Source organism: Gossypium hirsutum, chromosome D10 (assembly GCF_007990345.1).
Source record: "Gossypium hirsutum isolate 1008001.06 chromosome D10, Gossypium_hirsutum_v2.1, whole genome shotgun sequence".
Classification (NCBI taxonomy): domain Eukaryota; kingdom Viridiplantae; phylum Streptophyta; class Magnoliopsida; order Malvales; family Malvaceae; genus Gossypium; species Gossypium hirsutum.
This window is the reverse complement of record NC_053446.1, coordinates 1,142,724-1,169,241: the sequence shown is the minus strand read 5'-3', so window position 1 is coordinate 1,169,241 and position 26,518 is coordinate 1,142,724. Positions and strand designations below refer to the sequence as shown.

General features: G+C 34.3%; 5 protein-coding genes and 1 non-coding gene across 7 annotated transcripts; 3 read left to right on the top strand and 3 right to left on the bottom strand.

Annotated features, from left to right (window-relative positions):
• The first annotated feature begins 426 nt into the window (after window positions 1-426).
• LOC107935411 (phospholipase A I) lies at window positions 427-7,148 on the top strand. 2 transcript variants are annotated; one of them, XM_041102663.1, is made up of 18 exons: window positions 427-1,184; window positions 1,331-1,478; window positions 1,606-1,684; window positions 1,775-1,928; window positions 2,026-2,238; window positions 2,337-2,582; window positions 2,646-2,808; window positions 2,897-3,157; window positions 3,238-3,356; window positions 3,626-3,742; window positions 3,951-4,128; window positions 4,219-4,355; window positions 4,609-4,747; window positions 4,917-5,123; window positions 5,212-5,689; window positions 5,773-5,989; window positions 6,071-6,160; window positions 6,312-7,148. In XM_041102663.1, exons 1-18 carry the CDS (start codon window positions 660-662, stop codon window positions 6,783-6,785), a joined length of 3,945 nt encoding a protein of 1,314 aa, XP_040958597.1. In that variant the 5' UTR covers window positions 427-659; the 3' UTR covers window positions 6,786-7,148. The 2 variants fall into 2 exon arrangements, with proteins under 2 accessions (XP_040958597.1, XP_040958596.1); XM_041102662.1 differs by having other exon boundaries at window positions 429-1,184; window positions 3,626-3,787.
• Window positions 7,149-9,354: 2,206 nt separating this feature from the next.
• Window positions 9,355-14,253, bottom strand: LOC107935363 (probable serine/threonine-protein kinase PBL23). Its single transcript, XM_041103196.1, has 7 exons — window positions 14,205-14,253; window positions 14,085-14,128; window positions 11,904-11,994; window positions 10,908-11,086; window positions 10,604-10,793; window positions 10,132-10,523; window positions 9,355-10,039 (listed from the first exon to the last, which is right to left on the bottom strand). Exons 1-7 carry the CDS (start codon window positions 14,251-14,253, stop codon window positions 9,755-9,757), a joined length of 1,230 nt encoding a protein of 409 aa, XP_040959130.1. The 3' UTR covers window positions 9,355-9,754.
• Window positions 13,717-15,869, bottom strand: LOC107935401 (pentatricopeptide repeat-containing protein At1g61870, mitochondrial). Its single transcript, XM_016868001.2, has 2 exons — window positions 14,269-15,869; window positions 13,717-14,163 (listed from the first exon to the last, which is right to left on the bottom strand). The coding sequence occupies exon 1, from the start codon at window positions 15,674-15,676 to the stop codon at window positions 14,486-14,488; it is 1,191 nt and encodes a 396-aa protein (XP_016723490.2). The 5' UTR covers window positions 15,677-15,869; the 3' UTR covers window positions 13,717-14,163; window positions 14,269-14,485.
• Window positions 15,845-15,916, bottom strand: TRNAW-CCA (transfer RNA tryptophan (anticodon CCA)). The gene has a single exon. It is a non-coding gene; the product is annotated as a tRNA-Trp (tRNA).
• A 1,294-nt stretch (window positions 15,917-17,210) lies between these two features.
• Window positions 17,211-20,806, top strand: LOC107935340 (tobamovirus multiplication protein 1). Its single transcript, XM_016867915.2, has 11 exons — window positions 17,211-17,635; window positions 17,928-18,018; window positions 18,113-18,165; window positions 18,349-18,441; window positions 18,577-18,648; window positions 18,739-18,811; window positions 18,926-18,971; window positions 19,065-19,128; window positions 19,219-19,272; window positions 19,826-19,903; window positions 20,275-20,806. The coding sequence occupies exons 1-11, from the start codon at window positions 17,477-17,479 to the stop codon at window positions 20,365-20,367; spliced, it is 876 nt and encodes a 291-aa protein (XP_016723404.2). The 5' UTR covers window positions 17,211-17,476; the 3' UTR covers window positions 20,368-20,806.
• A 1,821-nt stretch (window positions 20,807-22,627) lies between these two features.
• Window positions 22,628-25,913, top strand: LOC107935371 (cytochrome P450 716B1). Its single transcript, XM_016867959.2, has 4 exons — window positions 22,628-23,201; window positions 23,822-24,263; window positions 24,962-25,146; window positions 25,486-25,913. Exons 1-4 carry the CDS (start codon window positions 22,707-22,709, stop codon window positions 25,786-25,788), a joined length of 1,425 nt encoding a protein of 474 aa, XP_016723448.2. The 5' UTR covers window positions 22,628-22,706; the 3' UTR covers window positions 25,789-25,913.
• The last annotated feature ends 605 nt before the right edge of the window (window positions 25,914-26,518 follow it).

Sequence of the window (26,518 nt, the reverse complement as noted above, 5' to 3'; positions counted from 1 at the left end):
ATTACTTAGAAATATTTAAAATTAATATTATATATTAAAATATTAACAATAAGTTATAATAAATTATTTTTTATATTTTTGCTAAACTATCATAATATTAACTAATTTGAACATTATTTAACTACATATTTATTAGCTTATAATATCATGTCTAAAATGAACATTTTATTTCTCAAAAATAATTTTTGACAGCAATACCAAACATTTAAATTTTAAAAAGCACTTTTGAAAAGCATTTTTCTAGGTCACTTTTCAAAAATATTGCTAAACTAGCCTTACAATGACCATTGTCACTCACCATGGAAAAGAAAACTGAGCTTTGAAACGGGGTCGTTGCATCCAAATTCCAACGAACCAAGCTAGTTGAGCTGCGTTTGGAATTGTTCAACCAAGTCGTTCGGTGTATCTCCCTTAACTATAATAAAGACCCCGACAGCGGGAAATAACAAAATGAAAAAAAAAATGTCAGAGACAGAGTTCGTAGATTTCACATAATCATTGGATGATAATCAGATTGTATTCCAGCTGCTATATGATAATGGGATTGAATCTCGATTAAATTTGGAGGGAAGAAAATCAAATGTAAAATATAATAGTATTATCAACCGTTGGATCGTGATAAACAACCTTCTCCCGCGCATTTTAACCGTCGGGTCACTATGTCTTGGGGATTAGGATGGAAACGACCGTCGGAGATCTTCCGTTTATCGCTATATTACGGGTACGAAGAATCCCGGGAAGATCTTGACCGTACATCATCGCAATTGATAGGTTCATGTTCTTCCTCGTCGGCATCGTTAACTCCTCCACAAGATCAGCAAGAACCGGGGTTTAAGATTGATCTGGATTGGGTATCGGGAGATGACGTGGACCAGGTAGCGCTCCGGCTTCAATCTCAGTTAATGTTGGCACTCCCTTCGTCACAGGATACGGTGGCGATTGAATTGAAAGAGACGGAAGAGAATGTGGTGCGGGTGGAGATGTATGTTGAGAAGAGGAGGGAACCGTTACGGGCGGTTACGGTGGTTAAGGCAACCGGGTCGAGTCAGCAGAGTGATGGAGTCGGAGTTTTGCTTCGGTTGTTACGGTCGAATTTGGTTCCTTCTGTTGACGCGGATCCGGTTGCGAATGATGATCATTGGAAAGGCATCACTTCGCTTAGCCTTTGCGGTTGCGGTTTAACGGTAAGGCTTAGCTTAACCTAATTTTTAACCAGTAACTGATTCTTTTTTTTAGTTAGAGAATGAAAATTTTCAAAACAAATGTTTTGAATTTCTGAACTGAGCTCAATGAAGAAACTTAGGCACTCGTTGTTTACATTTTGATACAGACACTGCCTGTTGAGTTAACTCAGTTGCCAATTCTTGAGAAATTATACCTTGATTACAACAAGCTATCACAGTTACCACCTGAGCTTGGTGATGTAAAAAACTTAAAAGTACTTAGGGCTGATTGCAACATGCTTCTTTCAGTGCCTGGTAAGAATGATCTTGTTTTTTACATCTAAATTTTTGTTCATATGTCGAGTGATTTTGAAGGTCAGACCATTGGTGTTACTTCCCATTTGCCTATTGACTGCATTTTTTGTTGGTAATTTATGAGCAGTGGAACTGAAACAGTGTATTGGGTTGGTGGAATTATCATTAGAGCATAATAAAATTGTTCGGCTTCTTCTCGACTTCAGGTCACTTTATTGACAATGAAATCAATGTTTAAGCTTGAAAATGTATGGTACTTTTCTCTTGTCTAATGTTTTTCTCCAGTTGGATGGCAGGGCTACGATTGAGTTAGAAATTCTTAGATTGTTTGGTAATCCACTTGAATTCCTTCCTGAGATCTTGCCTTTACGCAAGCTAAGTCAGTTGTCCCTTGCAAATATCAGGATTGTGGCTGATGAAAATCTAAGATCGGTGACCGTGCAAATAGAGGTACAGGTCGACAGATATTAGCTGTTTGTATGCTCATGCTCATGAGTTTACATGAGCATCTATGAATGAAATTGTTTTCACTTTGTTGATTTTACAGATGGAGAACAGTTCTTATTTTGGCACATCTAAACACAAGCTGAGTGCCTTTTTCTCTCTCATATTCCGTTTTTCCTCTTGTCATCACCCGTTGATAGCGTCTGCACTGACGAAGATAATAATGCAAGACCAAGGGAACTGTGTACTTATTGGTAAAGATGAGAATGCACTGCGGCAGCTCATTAGCATGATAAGTAGTGACAACCGCCATGTGGTACACTGGATATACTTTCCTTTTTATGCAGTGACATCAGACATGTTGTCTTTTTAGTTCCCCTTCCTATTGTGCACTATTGTTCTGGTTTGTGTCAGGTCAGCCAAGCCTGCTCTGCTCTATCAACTCTTGCTGGAGATGTTTCTGTGGCCATGGAATTGATGAAATGTGACATCATGAAACCCATTGAATTTGTTATGAAGTCTATTGCCCCAGAAGAACAGGTTTCTGTGCTACAAGTTGTGGGCACTTTGGCCTTTGGATCTGATATTGTAGCTCAGAAGATGCTATCAAGGGATGTTTTGAGATCATTAAAAATACTGTGCGCCAATAAAAATCCAGAGGTAACTTTCTGATTTTAAATTATTCTTATATTGAACTGTATTTAAACCCTTACATATAATTAGGTGCAAAGGCTTGCTTTGCTAGCTGTTGGAAATTTGGCCTTCTGTCTGGAGAATCGCTTCATTCTTGTCACCTCGGAAAGCTTGAGGGAACTTCTCATGCGGCTGACTTTTACATCTGAACCACGTGTGAATAAAGCTGCAGCTCGTGCTTTGGCAATTCTTGGTATATTTCTCCCATTTGATCCTTTTGACTTTCTTTAAGAACTTTTGGAATTTGGATCATAGAGTCATCAGATAATGTTCTTTCGTAGGAGAGAATGAGAACCTTCGACGTGCTATTAGAGGGAGACAGGTACCAAAACGAGGCCTACGCATACTCTCAATGGATGGAGGTGGCATGAAAGGTCTTGCAACTGTGCAGATGCTTAAAGAAATTGAGAAGGGAACTGGAAAGCGAATACATGAGTTATTTGACCTTGTATGCGGAACATCAACTGGTGGCATGCTCGCTGTTGCCCTTGGCATTAAGTTGATGACCTTGGATCAATGTGAAGAAATATACAAAAAACTTGGTCAGTATGCTGCATAAAGATTCTGTTTGACAACACTTGTAGTCCAATTTGTTTATTCTTGCCCTATATTGGCGTTGTAGGAAAACTTGTTTTCACTGAACCTGTGCCAAAGGATGAAGCTGCAACATGGAGAGAAAAGTTTGATCAGCTTTATAAAAGTTCATCACAGAGTATCAGAGTTGCTGTACATGGATCTAAAGTATGGATTTCTTTTGTATGTAGATGAATTTGTGTTTCATTCTTCATTGCTTCTAAAATTGCTTTCTCTTGTTTTCCTTGAAAATGTGTCTATGAATTTGCATGAATTTCTCTTGCTTTCCTTGAATGCATGTCGCATGTCTTGAATGCATGAAGAGGCGTTGAACATTGTGAAAGCATAACTCAGACTAATAAGAACCTTCTTGTGGTTCTAAAGGATATTTCCAGAGTTTTGCTTTCAACAAGACACAATAACATGTAGTGTTGCAGCACAGTGCAGATCAGTTTGAAAGGTTGCTGAAGGAAATGTGTGCTGATGAGGATGGTGACCTACTAATCGATTCTGCTGTAAAAAACATTCCAAAAGTTTTTGTTGTGTCGACATTGGTGAGCGTTATGCCAGCTCAGCCTTTTTTATTCCGCAATTATCAGGTTTGAGGTCAAGAGTTTCTTTTTCTATAATGTTATCTGAACTCTAATTGGATTCAAGTATAACGTTGTTCATATAGATATATGTGGACTGTTTTATTATCCATTATGGTAATTTCTTGGCACCTCAATGAGTTTGTTTATAAATCTATTTCTTAATGTGCAGTACCCTGTTGGAACACCAGAGGTGCCTCTTGCAATACTCGAAGGTTCAGTAACCACTGTTCAAGGTGCTCAATTTGGTTACAAGCGAAATGCTTTTATTGGAAGTTGTAAACACCATGTATGGAAAGCTATAAGAGCATCTTCTGCTGCCCCATATTATCTTGATGACTTCTCGGATGGTATTTTTCTTCAGCTTGCTTAAATTAACTCTTTTTTAAAGGATGTTTGAACTTCTTAACCTTTATTATATTTTATTTTACCTTATATAGATGTAAACCGCTGGCAAGATGGTGCTATAGTGGCAAATAATCCAACTTTATTTTCCATACGAGAAGCACAACTTTTATGGCCTGATACAAAAATTGACTGTTTAGTTTCAATTGGCAGTGGTTCTGTGCCTACGAAGGTAACTGCTTTGTTTTTGTGTAGTTGCAATCACCCTTTTATAAGGATATTCATGCAGAATAACAGGAAACTACATATATGTGCTTTTATTTATATTCCAAAATACCGTTTTAAGCAGTTTTGATATTTTGACTGATTGGAGAATAAAAAATCAAGAGATTCAAATCTCTATCTACCTTTTCGTTACTGATCATATTGAGATTTAATATTCATCACTTCATTCCCTGCATTCATGTGCATCTCTTTTGTTCTAGGCACGAAAAGGAGGTTGGCGTTACCTGGATACTGGACAAGTGCTGATTGAGAGTTCATGCTCTGTGGAGCGAGCTGAGGAAGCATTGAGTGCAATGTTAACTATGCTCCCTGAGATCCAATACTTTCGGTTTAATCCAGGTATTACTTGGTTCCTTGTGGCTATCGTAGATGAGAGTTTTATGTCCTTTTTACCTTGGCTGATGTCTCCATAATTAGCATCCAACCAGTTTTTATTTTGATATCCAAATTTAATCCTTGTGCGGTAGCTGCTTAGCAAAATAACTCAATTTATATGGTTGCCTTGCAGTTGATGAACGTTGTGACATGGAGCTAGATGAGACTGATCCAACAGTTTGGCTCAAGTTGGAAGCTTCTGTAAAGGACTACATCCAAAACAATTCAGATGCCTTCAAGAATGCATGTGAAAGACTTCTTGTACCCTTTGCACATGATGAGAAGTGGACAGAAAAATTGAAATCTCAACATTTTGCTAGGGCTAAAGCATCAAATGCAGGTATTTGACCCTCGTTTTTGATAGTTGTCATATGTTATAACTTTCAGGATGCTCTGCTGAACCTTTTATATTCTTTTCTCTTGGGTAGTACTAGATGAGAATACCCCTTCATTAGGTTGGAGGCGAAATGTACTACTTGTTGAAGCTTTGTCTAGTCCTGATTCAGGAAGAATAGTGCACCATGCTCAGGCACTCGAGTCATTTTGTGTACAAAATGGAATCAGATTAACTCTTTTGCATGACATATCTGGAGTTTCAAAGACAGTACCGACAACAACATTTCCGACACCATTTACCTCTCCTCTTCTCGCTGGAAGTTTCCCCTCAAACTCTCTTTCCTTCATTCCTATTGACCTGCAAAGGCTTGGCCAAATTGACAAGATCTCACCTTTTAGCTTAGATGGATTACTATCTGGAAAGAAGACAACATCTCAGCCAAAGTCTCCTACTGGACCCAGGGAACTATCTTTACCTGTACAGTCATTACATGAAAAGTTACAGAATCTACCACAAGTTGGCATTATACATTTAGCCCTTCAAAATGACTCAGTTGGCTCAATATTAAGGTACAAAATCCTTGCTTTTCGAGGCATTACTTTTACCGTAGCTTTGCCCCAATCCTTACATGCTAACTGCTTATTTTCTCTAGTTGGCAAAACGAGGTGTTTGTTGTAGCTGAACCTGGAGAACTGGCTGATAGGTTTCTACAAAGTGTCAAGGTTAGCATGTTGTCAATGATGCGGAGCCGGGACCGTAAGGGTGCATCACCTTTTGCACAAGTAACAACTATTGCTGATTTGATTCGTTGTAGACCATACTTCCAAGTTGGAAACATTGGCCATAGATATATTGGACGCCAAACCCAAGTGTGCATGCTTTTCAAATGATTCCATTCTTTTAAAATTGTTAGTTTAATGTTATCAAAACTAATGAACTTTTTCTTGAAGGTTACGGAAGATGATCAAGAAATCGGGGCATACATGTTCCGCCGCACGGTCCCTTCTTTGCACATAAAACCTGATGATGTTCGTTGGATGGTAAGCATATTACTCTCATTTGATTTTTTTCCCACCAATGCTCAGTATACCTGATGCTGTAATCCAATGATTCGTGTTCTCCATAGATCATGAACTGTGGTGCCCCGAATTTAGCATTTTATGTGTCTGATACTTTGTTGAACAATGCTAGGTTGGAGCTTGGAGGGACAGGATCATAATCTTCACTGGAACTTATGGCCCCTCTGCAAATTTAATTAAAGCCTTCCTAGACTCTGGTGCTAAAGCTGTTTTATGCCCCACAGCTGAGCCTCAGGATGTGTTGATCAATGACTTAGGAGAGTACAACGTTTTGGGAAAGGGAAGGTTCGAGATCGGTGACGAAGATCCAGAAGACGAAGACTCCGAAACCGAAACCGAAACCGAAACTGAATCCGAACTAGAAACTATCAGTCCGTCAAGCGACTGGGATGATCATGACATGGAGAAGAACACGGACCATGGTACCAGCTTTTGGGATAAAGAAGAAGATGAACTATCAAGGTTTGTCTGCAAATTATATGACTCAATATTTCGTGAAGGTGCAACAGTGGATGTTGCCCTAAAAAATTCTCTTGCTTGCCATAGGAAGCTGAGGTATACATGTCATCTTCCCTATCTTAAATAGCTAGTAAAATATATTAAGTGCATGAATAAGAGGCAGCATTCATTTTTGTAGCTTTATAAGTAAATATTTGTTTCCAATCATTCATTTTTTTAGCTTTATAAGTAAATATATGGGAATTTAAATTTTTATAATGTTGCATGTATTAGCAGCCTCTAGTTTTGGTCATTCCTAGTTTATATATTGTGGAACAAACAGTGCTTTTTCCCACCTTTCAAGCTCAGTACATCATAATTTGTTTCATGACCCGATCTGTCAAGTCATGTGTCAGATTTCGGGATTGTCTTTTTTGTTTGAACCCAGAATGCTCTCCTTTCTGTGTGAGGTTGTGAATTCAATTACATAGATTACTAACATTCGATTTGATGGGTCAGGTAGAGACAGTTTAGGTAAGCTTTTGCACTCTTCTTTTTTATACAATGTAAGTTCTTACTACTGCCTATAATCTTCAAAGCCCTTTACATACAAAAATAATAGATACTTAAGTCATTAATGTTTAAATTGAATTGGATTGAATTGATTAGGATGTTAGTTTAGAGAATGACATTGAATCGTTTAAAATATCAATCTAAAAAATGATATTGAATCAACAAATTGGTGGCTAGACCAGTTCAATCAGCGGTTCGATTCTAAAATATTTTTTTGAATGCACTCATACCCACGTCCTCCTTATTGTTGCAAGAACAACTATACCAACTAAATTAAAACTCAACCGATAGCTTTTGCTTTTTAAAACCAAATTTGGTCTTTGTTTTGGTGCTTCTATTAGACTGTAAAACCCCTTTACCCGAGCAATGAATACTACAAATACTTTATTCTAGAACCAAATTTATTATTCAAGTGCTTCTCATCTTTTATACCTTTTTAAAGACATTTTAGATTTTATTGACAATTTCTAGGTTTTCTTTAAAGTTTTATTGCATTCAGGATTCATTCGGGACTCTTTCGGATAAAAAAGAACAAGACAAAGGAAATAGGGCTAGTGTCGCGATATCATCGGGCTAGTATCGCGACACTAGATTCTTTAATGCTCATGTTGCGACATTCACAACCTGAATCCTCTTTCCATAAAGACTAAAAGGACTAGTAGTTATCGTATTTCTATTATTTAGTCGAACAATTCAAGTGATTTGTCAAAAACTAAAATTAACTAAATTAATTATTAACAAACACGGCAAAAAACAACATAGGAAAATAACTGATTAACAAAATAGGAAAATTAACTAAATTAACCCTTCTCTGTCAAAAAATATTTATCTTTCAGTACAGGATTCATATAATATTGTTGTTTGTTTCTCTTGAAAATAGACTTATTAAATTATTAAACATATAAATTTCATCTCCTAAATATATATATTTTTAATTTTAATAATTTTTCAAAGTCAGAATAGGAAACTTGAAATCAATTTGACCTTATCTCACTTAGATTTATTTAGCTTATCATCTACAATTCTATTGCTTACACCTTTTTTTTATACAAAACTAGACTTAATAGGATTTAATTTCATATTGGTTCAACCTCTAATTTTCAAAGTTGAGCTATTGTTCCCGTCTAAAAACTGTTTTAGTGTTTTTTCAAAAAAAAAAAAGAAGAAGAAAGAATTGTTTTAGTGAAAACATTTACTTTTCCATGATTCTTTGCATTAACTTTCAATTGGATGTATATAGTTATTATACTTTACTCATATAAATTCATATGTTAGAAGCATATTCATTTTCTTTACCTTAACAATTCTCATGATACAAATCATCTATTTTTTTTTTCATAAAAACGTAATATCTTTATATATCATTCATTCTAAAAGTACTTTCTAATTCTACTATTTTGATTAAATTAACATATCATACATTTCAATCACAACATATTTAACTCAATTCTTTGAAATACAAATAAAGTTAATATGAAAACTTTCCTCCCATTTGCTTCTCTTCCCTTTTCTTCTTCAACTTCATGACTATCAATTTATCCTCTTCTTTTCGTCTAATTTTCTTTACTTCCATCTACTAATTTCTTACTTTTAAATTGATGAACATACTTTAGAGTCTCTACTTAATCTTTTCTCCCTTTGGTGCCTATGAAAATTTCTAAGAAATTTAGAAGAAATAGTGGAATTACATAATAATGGACCAAATTGTAAGAAAAGCAAAGTTTTCTTTCGCGGTGATGTTTGGATAAAGAAACATGAAGAAAATCCTTCATTTTTCTATAAAAACATACTTATCAATTAAATAATAAAATATTCTAACCAATCATATTTGGACACTATTTTCACTAATTATTATCATTATGATTATCCTATTGAGAAATAATCACATTTCCCTTATAATTTTTATCTTGACCTATGATTTTTGAATATTTACAGTAAAACCACAACACTTTTCACATTTTTATAATTTAGTTCCTACCCTAAATTATCCACCATGTCATACTTCTTATATCTTATTCCACTAAAAATCTATCACATATTATTTACAGCCAACCGTGTTTTTGGATGTTACATAGACTTCTCTCCATAAAATCACAATCCATTGTGTTTTTTTCTTAGAGACACATTCATGTTGAACAGTGACATACAAACATGAAGATTTTCCTCACAAGGTTTCATTATGTACTAAATCTGAGTTGCACATGCTTACATACCAAATCTCAAATATTACAATTTAGTTCTATGTTTGACACTATTGTCTCTCCCATGTATTTGAACACGAGAATAACAATACGATCATCCAAAATATATGAAAACCTTAAAAAAGATTATGCATACTTATATCTAAACACATACTTGTATTTTGCACTTAAAGATAAGCTACTTAAACAATTACACACATAAAAGAACTCACAATTATCTACACAAACAACATGCTAACATAGTGTGAGCAACTTGTAGCTTGAAAACCAAGTACCAGTTTCAGTTGGTTTTCAGTTCTGCAATTTCTTCAAGTTTCAAGATTGTTCACCTCAGCTACAGTAGCTACAAATCACGGTCTCGTTTCGAACTTCGTTCTTTCACGGACTTAACATGGAAGCTGCTGTTTCTTTGTGACTCTGCTGTAACTTGGCCGTCAACTTTTGGCCTAGCAAGAAACTCAACCGCAGTTAAAACATCACCGATCAATGGCCGGCTATTAGCATCCTCTTGAAGACACATTGCTGCTATAGCAAGAGCTTGATAAAGACCCTTTACGGGGTAATTCTCTTTGAGCAACGGATCTATGATCTTCGTGAACTTCTGCCTGTCTTTGAGTAATGGCTCTGCCTGCAATATGTGGACGATAATCGATGATAAACTTAAATTTACAAACTTAAAACAGAGCTTAAAACAAGTGATTTTGGATTCCATGAACATACCCAAAGAACCAGATTCTGTTCTTCAGCCGGTCTTTCGAGATCAATAGCTCTCATCCCCGAGATAAGCTCCAGAAACACTACACCGAAGCTGTAAACATCGGATTTTGTCGTCAGCTGGCCTGTCATTGCATATTCAGCAGCACAATAACCATAGGTCCCCATGACCCTAGTTGATACATGGTCTTTCCCTTCAGTAGGACCTAACTTTGCAAGTCCGAAATCCGAGAGTTTGGGATTGAAGTTCTCATCTAGTAATATGTTTGAAGCTTTAAAGTCGCGATAAATTATCGGCGGATCAGCAAAATCGTGTAAATATTCTAGTCCTTTAGCCACTCCTTCAGCTACTTTCATCCTGGTATTCCAATCCAATGGCTCCTTACCAGGGGGCAAATCTAAATACACATCAAACAAAATGAATTAATAGTATATAAATTGGTACTAAACAAGTTTCAATGTGTCATTTTTAACACACCAAGAAGATGATGTTCCAAAGATCCATTTGCCATGTATTCATAAACTAAAATCCTTTGATCCCCATCTGCACAATAGCCGATTAGATTCACGAGGTTCTGATGGTTAACCAGACTTAGCATCAATACCTCTGAGAAGAATTCTCGACTTCCTTGAGTTCCATTCCGATCAAGCCGCTTTACGGCCACAATCTAAGGTAAACCAAGCACAAAAGTTATCAACTTTCAGGGTCATACAAGTTACATGCATGAAACAATTCTAGAGAAAAAAGATATATATCTGTATGTAAACATATTTATATATACTTGATCAAGGTTCTCAATGTATCCTTTATAGACCCTGCCAAAGCCACCTTCCCCTATCAGACAATCAGGATTGAAGTTGTCTGTAGCAACTGCTAGTTCTCTAAATGTGAAAATATGAGCTGAAACTTTTACTTTGCCAACTTTTTGTATTTCTTCAGCTATTTTTTGCTTGTTGGCACCTGCACATTGATTCAAATGGTCAAATAAAAGGTACCCAGAATTAGGAACGTAAGTATCGTTTATAGATCGGATCGAGAGATGTTCTTCAAGGACGGTGAAATCAACTCGGATGCTTGCTTACGACTTTAAGCTATTTTTTCTCCATTACAATGATGTTGTATGTATTCGAAAGCGTCTCGAATCACAAGTTTTATCTACCCCTGTTGAGGGGAGGTCGGTCTTGGACCCTCAAACAGTGGAAATTGTGCTCGAGGCATCTATATTTGATTTTAGCCTCAAGTTTTGTCTCTCAAGCCTAACAGATTCACGAAGTTTGGGGAGAAATGTTAAAAATTTTGGCCTTGATAAGATTCCAACCCATGCCTTTAGTGGAGTTCTTACCCACTAATGCCATATAAAAAACATGGGTTCAAACTCCACCAAAGCCAAATGCTCATATTTCCTTAGTCGTGAGGTACTCCCCAAACTCTGTAAACCCGTTGGGCTTTCCTCAGAATCAAGAGACAACCTAGAACTAAAATTGAACTTAGACACTCCGGTCAAAATTTCTCCACCGTTTGAAGATCCGAGACCGAACTCCCCTCAAAAACACCTAAGCTTTTGTTCTTCTTATAAAAACCCGAAATTATCGGAACCCATGTCACCTTTCTCGAAAAATATCAACCAATAAAAACAAACATAAACAAGGATAAATATGATCTTTTCATTTACCTCTGGAACAAGCCCCAATGAGGCATTTTAACATAGACAAGCACTACACTTCCAATCTTTTATCTGAATTTCATTTACATAAAAAAATAAACAATAGATTAATACCTGCTTTTCTTGACAAATTATTCACCAAAGCCCTCAATGACTTGCCATTGTTGTTGCTATTGCCACCAAGGCCACCAGTACGGTGCTGCACCTCCACCAAGAGAAGCAGCTCATTTTTTGAAAAATGGGGAGCAAAGAAACAATGGGTGTGTTTTGAAATATTAGAAAAAAGAACTAATAACTTCGTCTTTTATTCATTAAAAGTAAGGATTAACTATAAAGTTAACTCCATTTATATTAATTTTCTAAATATAGGAGCTTTTCAATTAGATTGTGGATGGAAAGAAGATGAGATCAACACTGAGAAACTATAAAGAAGAAAAAAAAATGAGTTAAAATCGTTTGAATAAAGTTTGGTAGAACAGAAGAACGAAACGCGTTTCACTTTAAATTCCATTTAAACAAATTTGAATAAGTTTCCCAACAACTTCTCTTTTTTCCCATTATGTAACTTGGGTATTCATGGCATGCAGTACATAGGAAGATGATGATACGTGTTTATATAAAGTAAGCTATTCCAATTCACAGGGAAGTTAAAAATTTTATATAAGAAAACCTAGATAAAAACATAAAATTTCCGTTACAATGCTTAAATTACATTATTCATATTTTAAAGGAACTGGAAATTAAAAATTTTCATTTATTCAAAACTAAAATACTTGAATGATTTATATTTTGAGAGAAGTTAAAAGACGGAAAATTTATCTTTTCGATACAATACCTAAAATTACATACTCAAACTTACGTTCTTTTATATTGACAATAATACCGATACTAATCGAACTAATACTCAATCAACACTTTTATAATATTATTAATAGGTCTTAACTGATAAAAATTAATTCAAGACATTAAAGTTATTGTAACATGTAAATTCATTATTGGTTGTACATTATTAATTGGATATTCATGTGATTTTAACCATATTTGATTAATAGTATATAAAACCAAGTCATCACTTTAACATGAGAAACTAATATTATTATAATTTGAATAAACTAATAACTTGATAAAAGGAGATGAATCAAATTATGTAAAATCAAAATAAAAAGACTAAATCCAAAATTTCAACATAATAGAGGGACTAAAATCCAAGTTTTAGATTTATTGGTTTTTGCAGTGATTAATTAAGTTAAATGAAAGATGAAAGGTGAATGTAAATAAAATGTATGGTTTTGCATTTCTGGGATTGTCTATATCTGGTGCTGGGTATGGATGACACTGTAAGGCTGGTTTAACTTTCAAATTGAAAAGTGTTGTGAAAAAAATTAAATTGAGCTCAATCATGGTTTTTGGAACCAAATCGGTAGTCAAGCCGATCAAATCATCGGTTTTCAGTTTGATTATCAATCTGGTTTCAATTAAATAAATTATTAAAAAATATTTAAAATATAAAATCTGGTTTAATCTGTTCGTATCAGTTCATGAGTCAACCAGTTCTTTCCCTTACTCCGTAGTCCGTACCATGTACCAGCTGGTTCTTGAACCAGTCGGCTAGTCCTGTCCGGTTTCAACATCATTGAACTCAATTTATGGCATTCCATTGGCAAAAGACAACTACAGAATGCAAAAAGATCCCAAATGCTGCAGCTTGGAAAGGCTGCAGAGTACAAACTGGATGTAGAATCAAAGGAGCATATTGGTTGCTTGGTGAATTCCCTGTACCCATCTTCTAACAAAACTGTAAAACCTTTGTTTTTAAGAAATTCTTTTGATTTATGTCATGTCTCTCAATCTAGCAATGTTTTGAACACTTATTGCCAAGAGTGACTTCAAACAGAAATCCATAACTTTCGGTTCCAATAATCAAGTCTAGAAACAAAGGTTCATTCATATCAGGAGATATATCATTCACAAAGCATCACCTAATTGGATAAAAACTTAATTCATACGAGATTTCTAATCTCATTGCCTTAGTAAATCAAAGCACAACCTGAACATGCAAGAATTTTCAGTTGGGACTTAGGGCTACAATAGGCAAAAAGCATGCGGCACTCGGTTCGTTTATAAACCTTTAAGGTTATGTGCCGGTATATGCACCACAATTTTACCTAATAGCGTGAGAATGTGGGGTAACACATGGTGTTTAGCTAATTCTACAAATACACATAACTGAATACGATAGAGTAGCTTACAAGGCATGACACAAAAGTTCGATATATTGTCTCAAATCAACCTTACCTGTATACTGCATAGGATATCCAATGAACTGAACTGCTTCCCACCTCACTGACCTCAAATATGAAGAACTTTCACTAGACTGAAATCAATGTAAAGTTTTATCAGTAAGCAGAGCCGAACCAGCAGCTTCAATTCTATTATAAATATCAACTTGATAACAGGATTTCATTCAGAAAGACATTACCGTTTAAAAGTGGTGGATTCCACTGCTAAATAACCCAAGTTCAGAAAAGACAAGCTTTTCACTAATTAACAAACAGAAGGAAAAAAGATCCGTCCCTATGATGAAAAACTGTCCAATTCATTTTCATTTCCATATAAAATGGCTAAGACCAGACCTAACTAGCTCTAATAGTTCATAATCATTATTTAAAGAACAGTCTATGCCATTGTCACCCTAGTTACAACAAACCCTTCTCGATTTCATCCCACAAATCCGCATTTTTCGAGAACTTCTTCTTAACATTCTTGATAAGTTCTTTAGCTTCCTCAACCTTAGATATGCTAACGAGTCCATTCACGAGTGATTTCATAGTCGAAAATTTCGGAACCCATTTTTTCTCCATACTGTCCTTACAAATTTTCAAGGCAGCCTCAAAATCCCCACCTTGACACAAGAAATGAACCATATTGAAATAACAATTACTATCAGGCTCCAAGCCTCTATTCACCATGCTATTAAACAAGCTCTTAGCTTCCTCCAAATTCCCTTCCTTACAAAACCCATGAATCAAATGGTTATAGGTAACCGAGTTCGGGTTTATCCCTTTCGATAGCATCCCATGAAGTAAGGTCTTAGCCTCATTAGATTTCTTCAATATACACAAGGTTTGAATCCTTATGTTATATGTATTAACCCCAACAGGAATCCCATATTCCTTCATCAAATTCAACACTTTCCCAACATCTTCATACTTTTCTTCTACATAAAACCCAGCTAACAAAGTCCCAAACGTTGTCGCATTGGGTTTAACCCCTCCTTTTTTCATATCAACCAAAATTGAATACACTGAATTCGAAGACCCAGATTCACAAAAAGCTTTAATAGCATTATTATAAGTTTCTAAATCGGGATCAATCTTATACCTTTGTGGAAACTCCATGAAAATTCTCTTCACTTCTTCATAATCCTTTGCTATCAACCCTGCAACGAGCAAAGCATTTAATGATTTCGTTGAACGGCAAAAACCCTTGTTATAGAATTCGTCAAAGACCGTCACGGCGCGGTTTAGCATCTTGGCTTGACCGTAGAGGATTAAAGAATGGGAAACGAAACGATTATTTTGTAAGTCGGGACGGGAACGGAGTTCTTGGAGGAAAGTGTCGATGGATTGGAAATGATTGCCTTCGGAGAGTTTGGAGATAGCAACGGATAAAGCGATTCGGTCGATATGGGAGGATGGGGTGAGGCGGGCGGCGCGGCAGATTTCGAGGATGCTATCGGGGTCTTGCTCGGATTTTAGGCGGGAGAGGGCGGCGCGTGAGTTTTGGTGGGTGGTGAGAGAGGTGGAGGAGTTTGGGGAGACGGTTGAAAAGTGGCGGAAGCGGAAAGCTGTGGTGGCCGGTGTACGGACGCGGGAGAATAAGGCCATTTTTTTTTTTTTGCAGAGTAGATTAGTGATCACTGAGAAAGGAGTGTTATTTTACTGAAAAAGAAAAAAAGCGAGGGAAGGAAGCATAAAATTTATATGGACTAAATTCCGCATTTTCATAAAGTACATAGATATTAACCAAAAATGGATCCAATTGGACCGGGATTCTGAACCCGACGTGAATCGAACACGCAACCTTCTGATCTGGAGTCAGACGCGCTACCATTGCGCCACGGATCCGTTGGTGATATTATCTAAAGAAAAATGCTAAAAGACGTAAGAATGCTGAAAAGTGTAGGGATGAAATGAAAATGAAAAGGAGGAAATAAATTAATTTTTTATATGCACAAAGAAAATTTATATTTTACATCCTACCATTTTCTTCTCACTGTACCAAGCAAGGCCCAAAAGTTTTTATTCATGTAGAAACAAACTTATATTCGAAATTATAAGAATCTGAAAATAATTCAAATTCATAATAAGTTAACCAAAACAATCGAACTCAAGATGATTCAAAATCAAAATGGAACAAATACTAAATTATATAAGTTCAGTTTTTATCCAAACCTCAAAATCAAGCTTATTTAACTTGAAATTACTTCAAAATTTTAAACTTTCAATTATCTAATTCAAATTAATCAAATCTAATCCGTCTAATTCTTTTGCTAACATTACTCCACCTTTACATGGCCGAAGCAAACAATCCCATAAAGTCCTCTTCTAGGGGTGAGTTTGGTTCGATAAACTAATCATTATAATTCAATTCAGATGTTATATTTTCCACACTAATTTTGATATTTGAATTTTTGAACTTATTTTAACCATATAAATTTTATTTTATGGTTTTTAAATATTATTATTAAAGATTCAAAGTTTTTTAAATAAACATTTCTAAAAAATTATTTTTTATATAAACAAAAAATAGTTAATAAATTTTATATAATATTTTTTTATTACGAAACTTTAAAATAATTTAGTAATTTATGTATAATTTAAATTATATTTTAATTATAAAATTTTAAAAATTTACAATGTAATCACTAATACTGCTGATTTATTAGGTTATTGATCACTAAATCATTACCATAGTCAACGGTGTGACATTAATCTAAGGTGATTATAAAAATATAAAATTACCGTGAGGTGTACCCATGGATTCCACATATTTTTCGATTACTCGATTTAATTAAAAAAAACCAAACTTGTAATGACTGAAATCTTAATTTCAAATCGAAATAATCTTAGGAAAGAAAAAACTGAAAATTGACGGCAGTTGTGGTGGTAGCCATCGTAACAGTTGCATCTGCTTCTGCTACTGCTACTTCATCATTTCATGGCCGGAACAGAGAATCCCATATGGAAGACAAAAATTTTTGTTTGCATTTTGAGTTGGAAAATGGGGACAAAATACACTTAAACATTAGATAAGGATTAAAAAGATTGATTGATCCTACAATTAATGCCACCAACCAAAATCTAAAATTTAAAAAAAAAAAATCCTTACTTTTGACACATTCTATAATCAAAACAATGTTGCAAATTGCAACCAAACACCACATTTCATCGATGAACTCTGTTGAAGCTTAGGTTGGACTTTAGTGAACCCAACATAAGGAAAAGCGCATAATAAAGGCTTCATAACTTCATCATCATCCCTTTCGGCTTGGACCCATTGTTAGACTTAAATACAAAACCCTTTCTTCTTCTTTTTTCTCTTTCCAAGTTGTAGTCTTTCTGGGTATTCTGTTTGGGTTCTGGGGATTTTGACTTTCCCGGGAAAGTTCGGGAAAAATAAGAGAGATGGTTAGAATAAGGAAAATACCACTGGACTTAACGCTTACTGAGTTTCCAGCTCTGGTTTCTAGCTGGTGGGACGAAGTCAATGAATCGACTCACTGGCAAGATGGCATCTTTTACACACTTTGCGCCGCTTATGCCTTAGTTTCCTCCATTGCTCTGGTCAATTTTCTCAATTTTTCCACTGTTTGTGCGTTTTTATTTCATTCACTCGACTGTTTTATTTCGTTTTGCTCGGATCAGAGTTGTTATTTATTTTCATTTTAATGATTTCCAGTATTTTAGGAATCCAACTGATTTGGTTTGCTTATTTACTGAGTTATATTAGTACGATTGAAGCATAAACGTCTGTGTGAAATTAAAGCTTTAAACTGTCAATATCATTGTTAATGATTTCAACTTCCAGAAGCTATATTAGTTTGCTTGTAACAATTAGGGGTTTATGATTTTGCAGATACAATTAATAAGGATCGAATTGAGAGTACCCGAATACGGTTGGACTACGCAAAAGGTTTTCCATCTTATGAATGTCATTGTGAATGGAGGTGATATATGATATCCTATGTCCTGTATTGCCTTGTAATGAGGATTGAGGATGTAACTTTCAGTATCTGAATACGAGTTTTCTCATTGTTGCAGTGCGTGCCATCGTGTTCGGGTTTCACAAACAAGTATTTTTATTGCATCCCAAGGTTAGTCTCCTATGTAATTCGGAGATATCTGTTCGGTTTCGTATACGAAAAGTTCTTAAGTTTGCATTGGCTTATGTATGCAATAGGTTCTTCAAGAACACTTTTCAATTGCAGCAACAATACTAAAACTAGCCTTAACAACAAGGGTTTTATATTGACACGAGCCGTTTCTTCTTTAACTAGGTACTTATATTCGTACTCTTGGATCTTCCAAGCCTTCTGTTTTTCTCCACGTATACGTTACTAGCCCTATTTTGGGCAGAGATTTATCACCAGGCAAGTGATTTCTCGTTCTGTTAAACGATGTATGCCTTGTCCTTGATCAATAAACCGAGTTAGAACCTTGTGCACTCGGTTCTTTCTTGTAATGTTGCGAGAAACTTTGACGTTTTACCTTGTCATTATGAACAGGCAAGAAGCTTACCAACGGATAAACTCAGAATTTCTTATGCGGCAATCAATGGTGTTATTTACGTCATACAGGTGAGCCGTTTACTGAGTTTCCTACTACAACTAGCTTTGATACATGATACTGAAGTGAAGTTAAAATGAAGTTTTGACATTTGACTTCAGGTCTGCATTTGGTTGTATCTTTGGATAGACGACAACAGCGTGGTGGAATTCATCGGAAAAGTATTTATTGCCGGTAAGCATAATAATGAACCATCAAAACAAGTTATTTATCTCGGGATATTATGCACGTTAAATGTTGCTTCTTCTGTTTAACTGTGCCGCGTATTTTCCATATTCTTTTCTCCAGCGGTCTCATTTATAGCTGCATTAGGATTCTTGTTGTATGGAGGAAGGTAATCGTTGTTTGTTAACGCGATTTTAATGGCTATTGTGCTTAGAGTTAAAATTTCTAATGATACCAATTCCACAAACTCAAATCCTCTCAGATTATTTTTCATGCTAAAACGTTTCCCCATCGAGTCAAAAGGAAGAAGGAAGAAGCTTAACGAGGTATTTTCGTCCCTATATAGTTCACCTAGCTACACTGCATAGTTAATCATTCTTGGCGTGACTATTTCATACTTGATGTCCTTCTTGTAGGTTGGATCAGTTACTGCCATTTGTTTCACCTGCTTCCTTATTAGATGCTCTGTGGTAAGTTTTTCTTTTTCCGACCAAACCCAAGTGTATCTTCTTTCGAGTCCTCTTCCTAGGTTGGGTTTAAGATTATCTTCGCAAAGACATTTTGGTTAAGATTATCCGGCGCTTGTAAAATGGTAAAAGTACACAAATTCCCTTATACTAAGAATTAGATTGCATTTGCCCTTGTACTTAAAAAATAAGAAAGTTCCCTGTATATTAGATCAAAGAGCACTGATCATTCTATTAAAAATTTTATCTATTTTTACTGTTAAAAATTAATTTTGTCTTAGAATGAGGCACATGTGGCAAGCCACGTGTAATTGTTTGTTACTGTCGCTAGTTTTTAATAGTAGAAATAAATAAAAATTTTAATAAAAATAGTTAGTTTACTTTTTTATCTTAGGTAAATGAAAAAATTGCTATTTTTTAATAAAAGAGGCAAATGACTCTTAGTACAAGGGCTTCTATAGTACTTTTACCCTCGTAAAATGCGTTATAACAATCATACATTATGATGCTGCTTTCTTCATTTGGTTGCGAAATCTTCCGATTTCTCGATGTGCAGGTAGTTTTATCGGCCTTTGATTCAGATGCATCGCTTGATGTTTTAGACCATCCAGTTTTGAACTTGATCTATTACATGGTATTTTAAGAACCCCTTTTTTTATAGGTAAACTACAACTAAGGTCACTAAACTACTGATAAATTTATGTTTTGGTCACTCAATTTTAAAAAGTTACAAAATGGTCATTGAATTATTCAAAACTTTTTATTTAAGTCACTACGTTGTTAATGGGTTTTTTTTAAGTATGGCTAGCAAGCTTCAAATGAATGACTTAAATGAAAACTTTCAAATAATTCAATGACTATTTTAGAATTTTTTCAAGTTAATTGATCAAATGTGAATTTAGTAATAATTTAGTGGCTTTTGGTGTATTTTGCTTCTTTTTTATTTGCAGCATCCTATTTATATGTTCCTAAGCATGTAAATTTCTATATTTCATCAAATTACAGCTTGTTGAGATCCTACCTTCAGCTCTAGTATTGTACATCCTTCGTAAGTTGCCTCCGAAGAGAATATCCGCCCAATATCACCCGATCCTTTAGTCGGGATGCGTCTTTGTTCATTGGATTGTTCCAGTCGAGTGAGGGAAGCAAACCTCGAAAACCATCCAGACGTAGAACTCAGCCTAGTCAAGATGCGGACAAAATCTTTTAAGGGAAACCATTGTTGATTTCTTCATCGGTTACGTGATCGAATAGTCGGTTTATCGACACTCTCCTCATTATTGGTCGACAACAAGTAGAAGGAAAATATCTTCCTTGTAGATTCAATTTTGTACTTGTTTGCTTGCATCAGTTTGTTCTTACAAATACTTGGTCCAACTGATATCAGTTTTCTTAACCCATGCATTTGATAATATTACTAAGGGATAACTTGGCTTTAAGTTATTGTTTATATTCTTAAATTGGTCCTTCAAGTAGACTTCAAAACATTGTAATCGAGCCTTTAAAGTATCAATATTTTATCTATTAGGTTCTTCCATCAATGTAATTATCAATTTAGACGATAAATGAGGTTTAGATTTGATGTAGAGTGTATTTAAAACACCGGCATTAAATTATAAATATGTGTATGCTTACAATATCGATAGTTTAGATTTGATGTGTTAAAAAAATAAAAATAAAATTTAAAGGAATTTTTTTAACACATCATATTCAAGTTGTCTATGCAGTAGGTATATATATTTACATATAAAACGTGTTTTAAATATAATTCACTTTCCAATTGAGATGGCATATAATACTATTGTAAATTCAAACTAGTTCAATATTACAAAAAAACTCAGGTTTTCTTCTGTTTTCCGACTTATTATACTTAATCACCTTGTATGGTATAACAACATAATGAGAATTCTCATGTTTTCTTACGTGGGTCATCAACACATCACATCAGAGTTCGACTTTTCTTATCATATTTTTTATTCTAATACTTTACGTTGATTCTATAAATCATAATTAGATCACATCTTATTACATCTTAGTAAAGCACTCTATAATTCTATTGATAGCACTTCATGCACACGACAAAACAACTATCGAAAAGGACTTTTGTAAAGCTCACAACTTTACCCCGAATATCCTCACAACTTTCTAGACTCTTTTAATTAAACTTTGTCCAAATTGTTGACACAAAATATTATATCAACAAGACTACCTCGTAAGAAAGTTTTAATATGAATTTCATTACATTTACTTTTCTGCTAGGAAAGAATCTTCTGGTATTAATCTTTGTATTTTTGGAATGATATTCATCATAAATGTTTAGATGTCAAATACTATGTAGCTTTTGGAGCTATTAATTTGACATTTTTATAAAATTCAATTAGCAAGAGCCTCTAATTTGACGATATAAAATAAACTTATATGTAGCGTGAAGCAACTTATCGAAAATGCATAAAAGAAAAATGGCATTCACTAATGTTCATGTTGGAAAGGCACCCAAATGCTGAAGGACAATAAACAGTAGGTTTAAAACAAGAAATAGAATAACACCACCCAGAAAAATTAATTATAAAAACTCTCTATTTTTAGAGTTTAATTGCAGTTTTAGTCCTTTTACTTTGTTAAAATTTGAGATTCAATTCTTTTTAATTTAATTTATCATAATTTATTCATTCTACTTTTATAATAAACCTAAACTAGTAACACTGTTAATGTTCTTCCTTTTAAGAATATAAAACTTACATGTTAAAAGAACTAATATCTCAAATTCCAACAAAATAAGGACTAAAATTAGAATTAGATCGAAGAAACCAATGCTTTTTAAAACGGACGGTCAAATCACTCAGACCAGTTCAATTAAAAAAATTAAAAACCCGATTTAACTGGTTCATACCAGTTTTCAACTTAACCAGTTCAAAATCACTCTCTAGACTATATTCAATCAGTTCTCAACCCGGCCGACTGGTCTGATCCGATTCAAATAACATTGCGAATAACTATCAATCATATATATATAGTGACTGACAAAAATGGATAAAGTAACATTTAGTCCCTGATTTTGATAACTTTTCCCACACTAGTCTCCAAACTTTTTATTAATTCATATTAATCTCGAACTTGTATCTCCTTAAAATAGTCATCACTTAAATTATTTAAAAAAAATAAAGAAATTATAAAAAAAAATTCAAGTGATGATACGACATGACACAATATTATATTAAAATATCAAGTTATCATATTTTATCTAAATTTGAAGACCAAATGGGAAAACTAGTTGTCAAGTTTCGGAATTAATGTAGACTAATAAAAAGATAAAAAAAAGTTACCAAAGGGACAATATTAATTTATTCTTGACAAAGATACCACAACTTTTTCCTACAAATAGAACAACCATCTTCAATCCCCTCACATCACACTTTCGGTTTCAACTTTCAATTACAATGGATCTTACAAACTGTTTCATCTTCTTCCTTTTACTCACTTCTCTTTACTTTGCCTTAACAAGAAAAACACCACCCAAAAAGCATCCACCAGGTTCCATGGGGTTTCCCCTCATAGGCCAAACCCTTAGTTTCCTACATGCAATGCGAACCAACAGCATCGAGCAATGGCTTCTACAAAGAACAAGCAAATACGGTCCCGTTTCTAAACTCAGCCTCTTCGGTACCCCGACGGTTTTCGTACACGGGCAGAGTGCTAACAAGTTCATCTTCACTTGCGACGGTAACGTACTCGGAAACCACCAACCGCCGTCGTTTAAAAGGATCTGTGGAGAGAGAAATATGACCGCGTTGATCGGCGATGATCACAAGCGTGTGAGGGGAGCCCTTGTTTCGTTTTTGAAGCCTGAAATGTTGAAACAATATGTTGGGAAGATGGATGAAGAAGTTAGAAATCATGTAGAGATGCATTGGCATGGGAATCAAAAGGTTATGGTAAGTTCTGATACAATTGGTCAAATTTTAGTTTTTCTCCTTAAATTTGAACTTTAATTTATTGAGATAGATTTCGACTCATGATGCTGATATGGGTTATTTTTGTGTGTGTGTGTTGGAATGGGTATTATTAATAGATTTATATCGATATTTTAATCAAAATAATAATGGTATTGGCTATTTAAATTAATTAATGGCATATAAGAAGATAATACGCTTCAACACACTCGAACTCGTAGCAATATCAATCTCAATCAAACTGAGACTCAATCAGTAACCCTCTTATCAATTTAAATTTACTAATCATTATAAAAGTAGAGAGATTAAAATATTCAAAATGAAATTAGGGAGATTAAATTCAAAATTTTAGCAATGTAGAGAGACTAAATCCATAGTCAGACATTGTCCCCTTTCTTATAACTACCTACGTAAAGGGGCGTAGATAAAAGGGTAGGTAGTGGAATTACAAATTGATAACAGTAGAATTTATGATTTAATCCTTTTAGAATTTATGGAATTACAAATTAGTATAACAGTAGAATTTCACTTTGCCTTCCAAAAAATTTATATTTCATCTTTTGCTCCCTTAAAGCAATTTTGTGGCTCGGTGTTCCTGATAGGTAATGCCATTGATGAAGACTCTCACTTTCAACATGATGAGCTCACTCATATTTGGCATTGGAAAAGGAGAAACAAGAAACAATCTTATAGAGCTTCTTCAACATATGATGAACGGCTTAATGTCATTACCAATAAACCTTCCCTTCACACGGTTCAACCGTAGCCTTAAAGCTAGTGCACAACTCAGAGCATTCATCAAGAATCTTATTAGTGAAAGGAAGGCTGCATTGGAGCAAAGGGTTGCTGATACTCGAAAAGATCTCATCGCTTGCTTGCTCGGTATCGGAAAAACTGAGCCTTCGATCCGTATGTCCGATGAAGAAATCGTGGACAACGTAATAAGTGTGATGATAGCGGGGTATGATACATCCTCCGTTCTCATTACTTTCTTGGTCAGGCTTTTGGGTATGGATCGATCCGTTTATGATAAAATCGTGCAAGGTAAGCGAATGATTCAAGTTCGAAACATGTTTGATTACAGGAAGATGGGCGAATTATGATTTTGGCCCTTCTACTATGCTCAAATCTGGGATTTGATATGGTTCTTATATTTTTATTATATAATTAGCTAATCTAAATAATTAACACCGTTTTCAACCCATTATGTAAAATGGATTTTCTTTTCTGTGGGAGGGATGCTTTTTAAGAAAAATTCACATTCACATTTTAATTGGATTAAGTAATGGTGTTAATTATTTGAGTTAACTAATAACGTTATAAAAATAGTGAGATTAAATTATGCCAAAAATTACAAGTATTAATCCCAAAATTGAGCATAGTAGAGGACCAAATTAAAGAAACCGTGATCGAATTTGTTAGACTACTAATCTCTGGTTCAACCATTGTAAAAAAAATCTAAAAAAATCATTAAAATTTGAAAAAAAAAACACAAATAAATAATGCTAGAAACATAAACATCATTTTATAAATTATAAAAAACAAAATTAAATATTTAAATTAACTTAAATCTGATTCAAACAGTTTTTAATTAAATTTTATCTGATTTGATTTTTTTGACCAATTTAATTTTCTTTCAATTTTATGGTACCATTGAATTGATTGTATCATCTATTTTTAATTCAACCAACTGATTCTATTAACCATGTTTAAAGTATTTCTAATTAAGCTTGAAATTATAGAACAAGAAAAGATAGCCAAGACCAAAACTTCGGAGCTTTTATCGTGGGATGACCTTGCCAAGATGAAATACACATGGAGAGTAGCAATGGAGACTTTAAGGATGAACCCTCCATTGTTAGGTTCTCTTAGGAAAGTCCTCAAAGACTTTGAATATGAAGGATACACTATCCCCAAAGGATGGCAAGTAAGAATTTATATCGTTTAATACAGTAGTGGCACGTAGCATTAAGTTCTAAGGAGTTTAATTAAAATTTTTGAAGGGTCTAATTAAAATTTTAAAAATTTTGAAAAAAATAATAAAAAAATTGAGAAAGTTTTAGAGGGTTTAATTTAAAATTTTAAAACTTTTTGTAGAGCTTGATTAGAATTTTAAAAAAAATTGGAGAAATTTTAAGTAAAAATTTCAAAAATTTTGGATGCTAAAGGCCCTTTGGCTCCCTTTTATGTTGGTCCTTAGTTTAATAGTTTGGTTTAGTATCATAATTATCTCTGAACCGAATATGCAATCTTTTGAGAATTTTAGGTGATTTGGGCTGCAAACATGACACACATGGATGAGAGAATTTTCTCGGACCCGTCGAAGTTTGATCCAGCGCGGTTCGAGAAACAAGCGTCGATCCCGCCATATTGCTTTGTGGCATTTGGAGGTGGAGCGCGGATTTGCCCCGGGAACGAGTTTGCGAGGATCGAAACGTTGGTTACAATTCATTACTTGGTGACTCGATTTAAATGGAAGCTTTGTTGCTTGGACAATTCATTTTCGAGAAACCCTTTTCCAGTTTTCAGTGATGGAATGCTGATAGAAATTGAGCCTAAGGACTGTTAGAATCCATTAAAACTTAAAGCACCTTGTAGCATTATAATGTAATTGTGTTGCTGAATAATTGATGTATAATACCTATCTTTATATGTAATCTCTTTCGACTTCTAAATCGGATGAAATACAAGCTTAGTCACACTCAAGCTTATATATTATTGATTGTTGCAATAACTATAGTTTTAACCGAGTTAAAACTTAATTGATAATAATAGGTGTAACTTTGACTCAGGAAAAAATGGTTAGAATTACATTATTAATTGTGGCCCATATGTGTTCGTAGAATTAAAGCCAGGGACGAATCTAAAATCTTTTTGGGGCGGAATTGAATTATAAATTTTTGAGAGATCAAAAGATAATTTTATAATGTATTACTTTATTATTTCTATCATTTTTGAAGAGATTAAACATGATTTTATCCAATTTTTTGGAGTCAATATGTAATTTTACCATAAAATAATTTTAATTTAATTATTTTATAAGGAACTTAAATAACAAATTCTATTTGAGGGACCTGCTGCACAGTGTTGCAGCTCCGATGCTAACTAGATCATTCATTAACTTGGAGAAAGAGAAAGTGAAGGAGTTGATAACTATGGGATCAAACCTAAAATGGGTGGTGCTAGAAGCAAAATAGTTAGTATTGTATTAATGGATGTATCATTTTTCTACCGGTACTTACACATAGTGGTATCGATTCATTTGGGTGTACCATTTTAGATTTATTGCTATTTTTGAA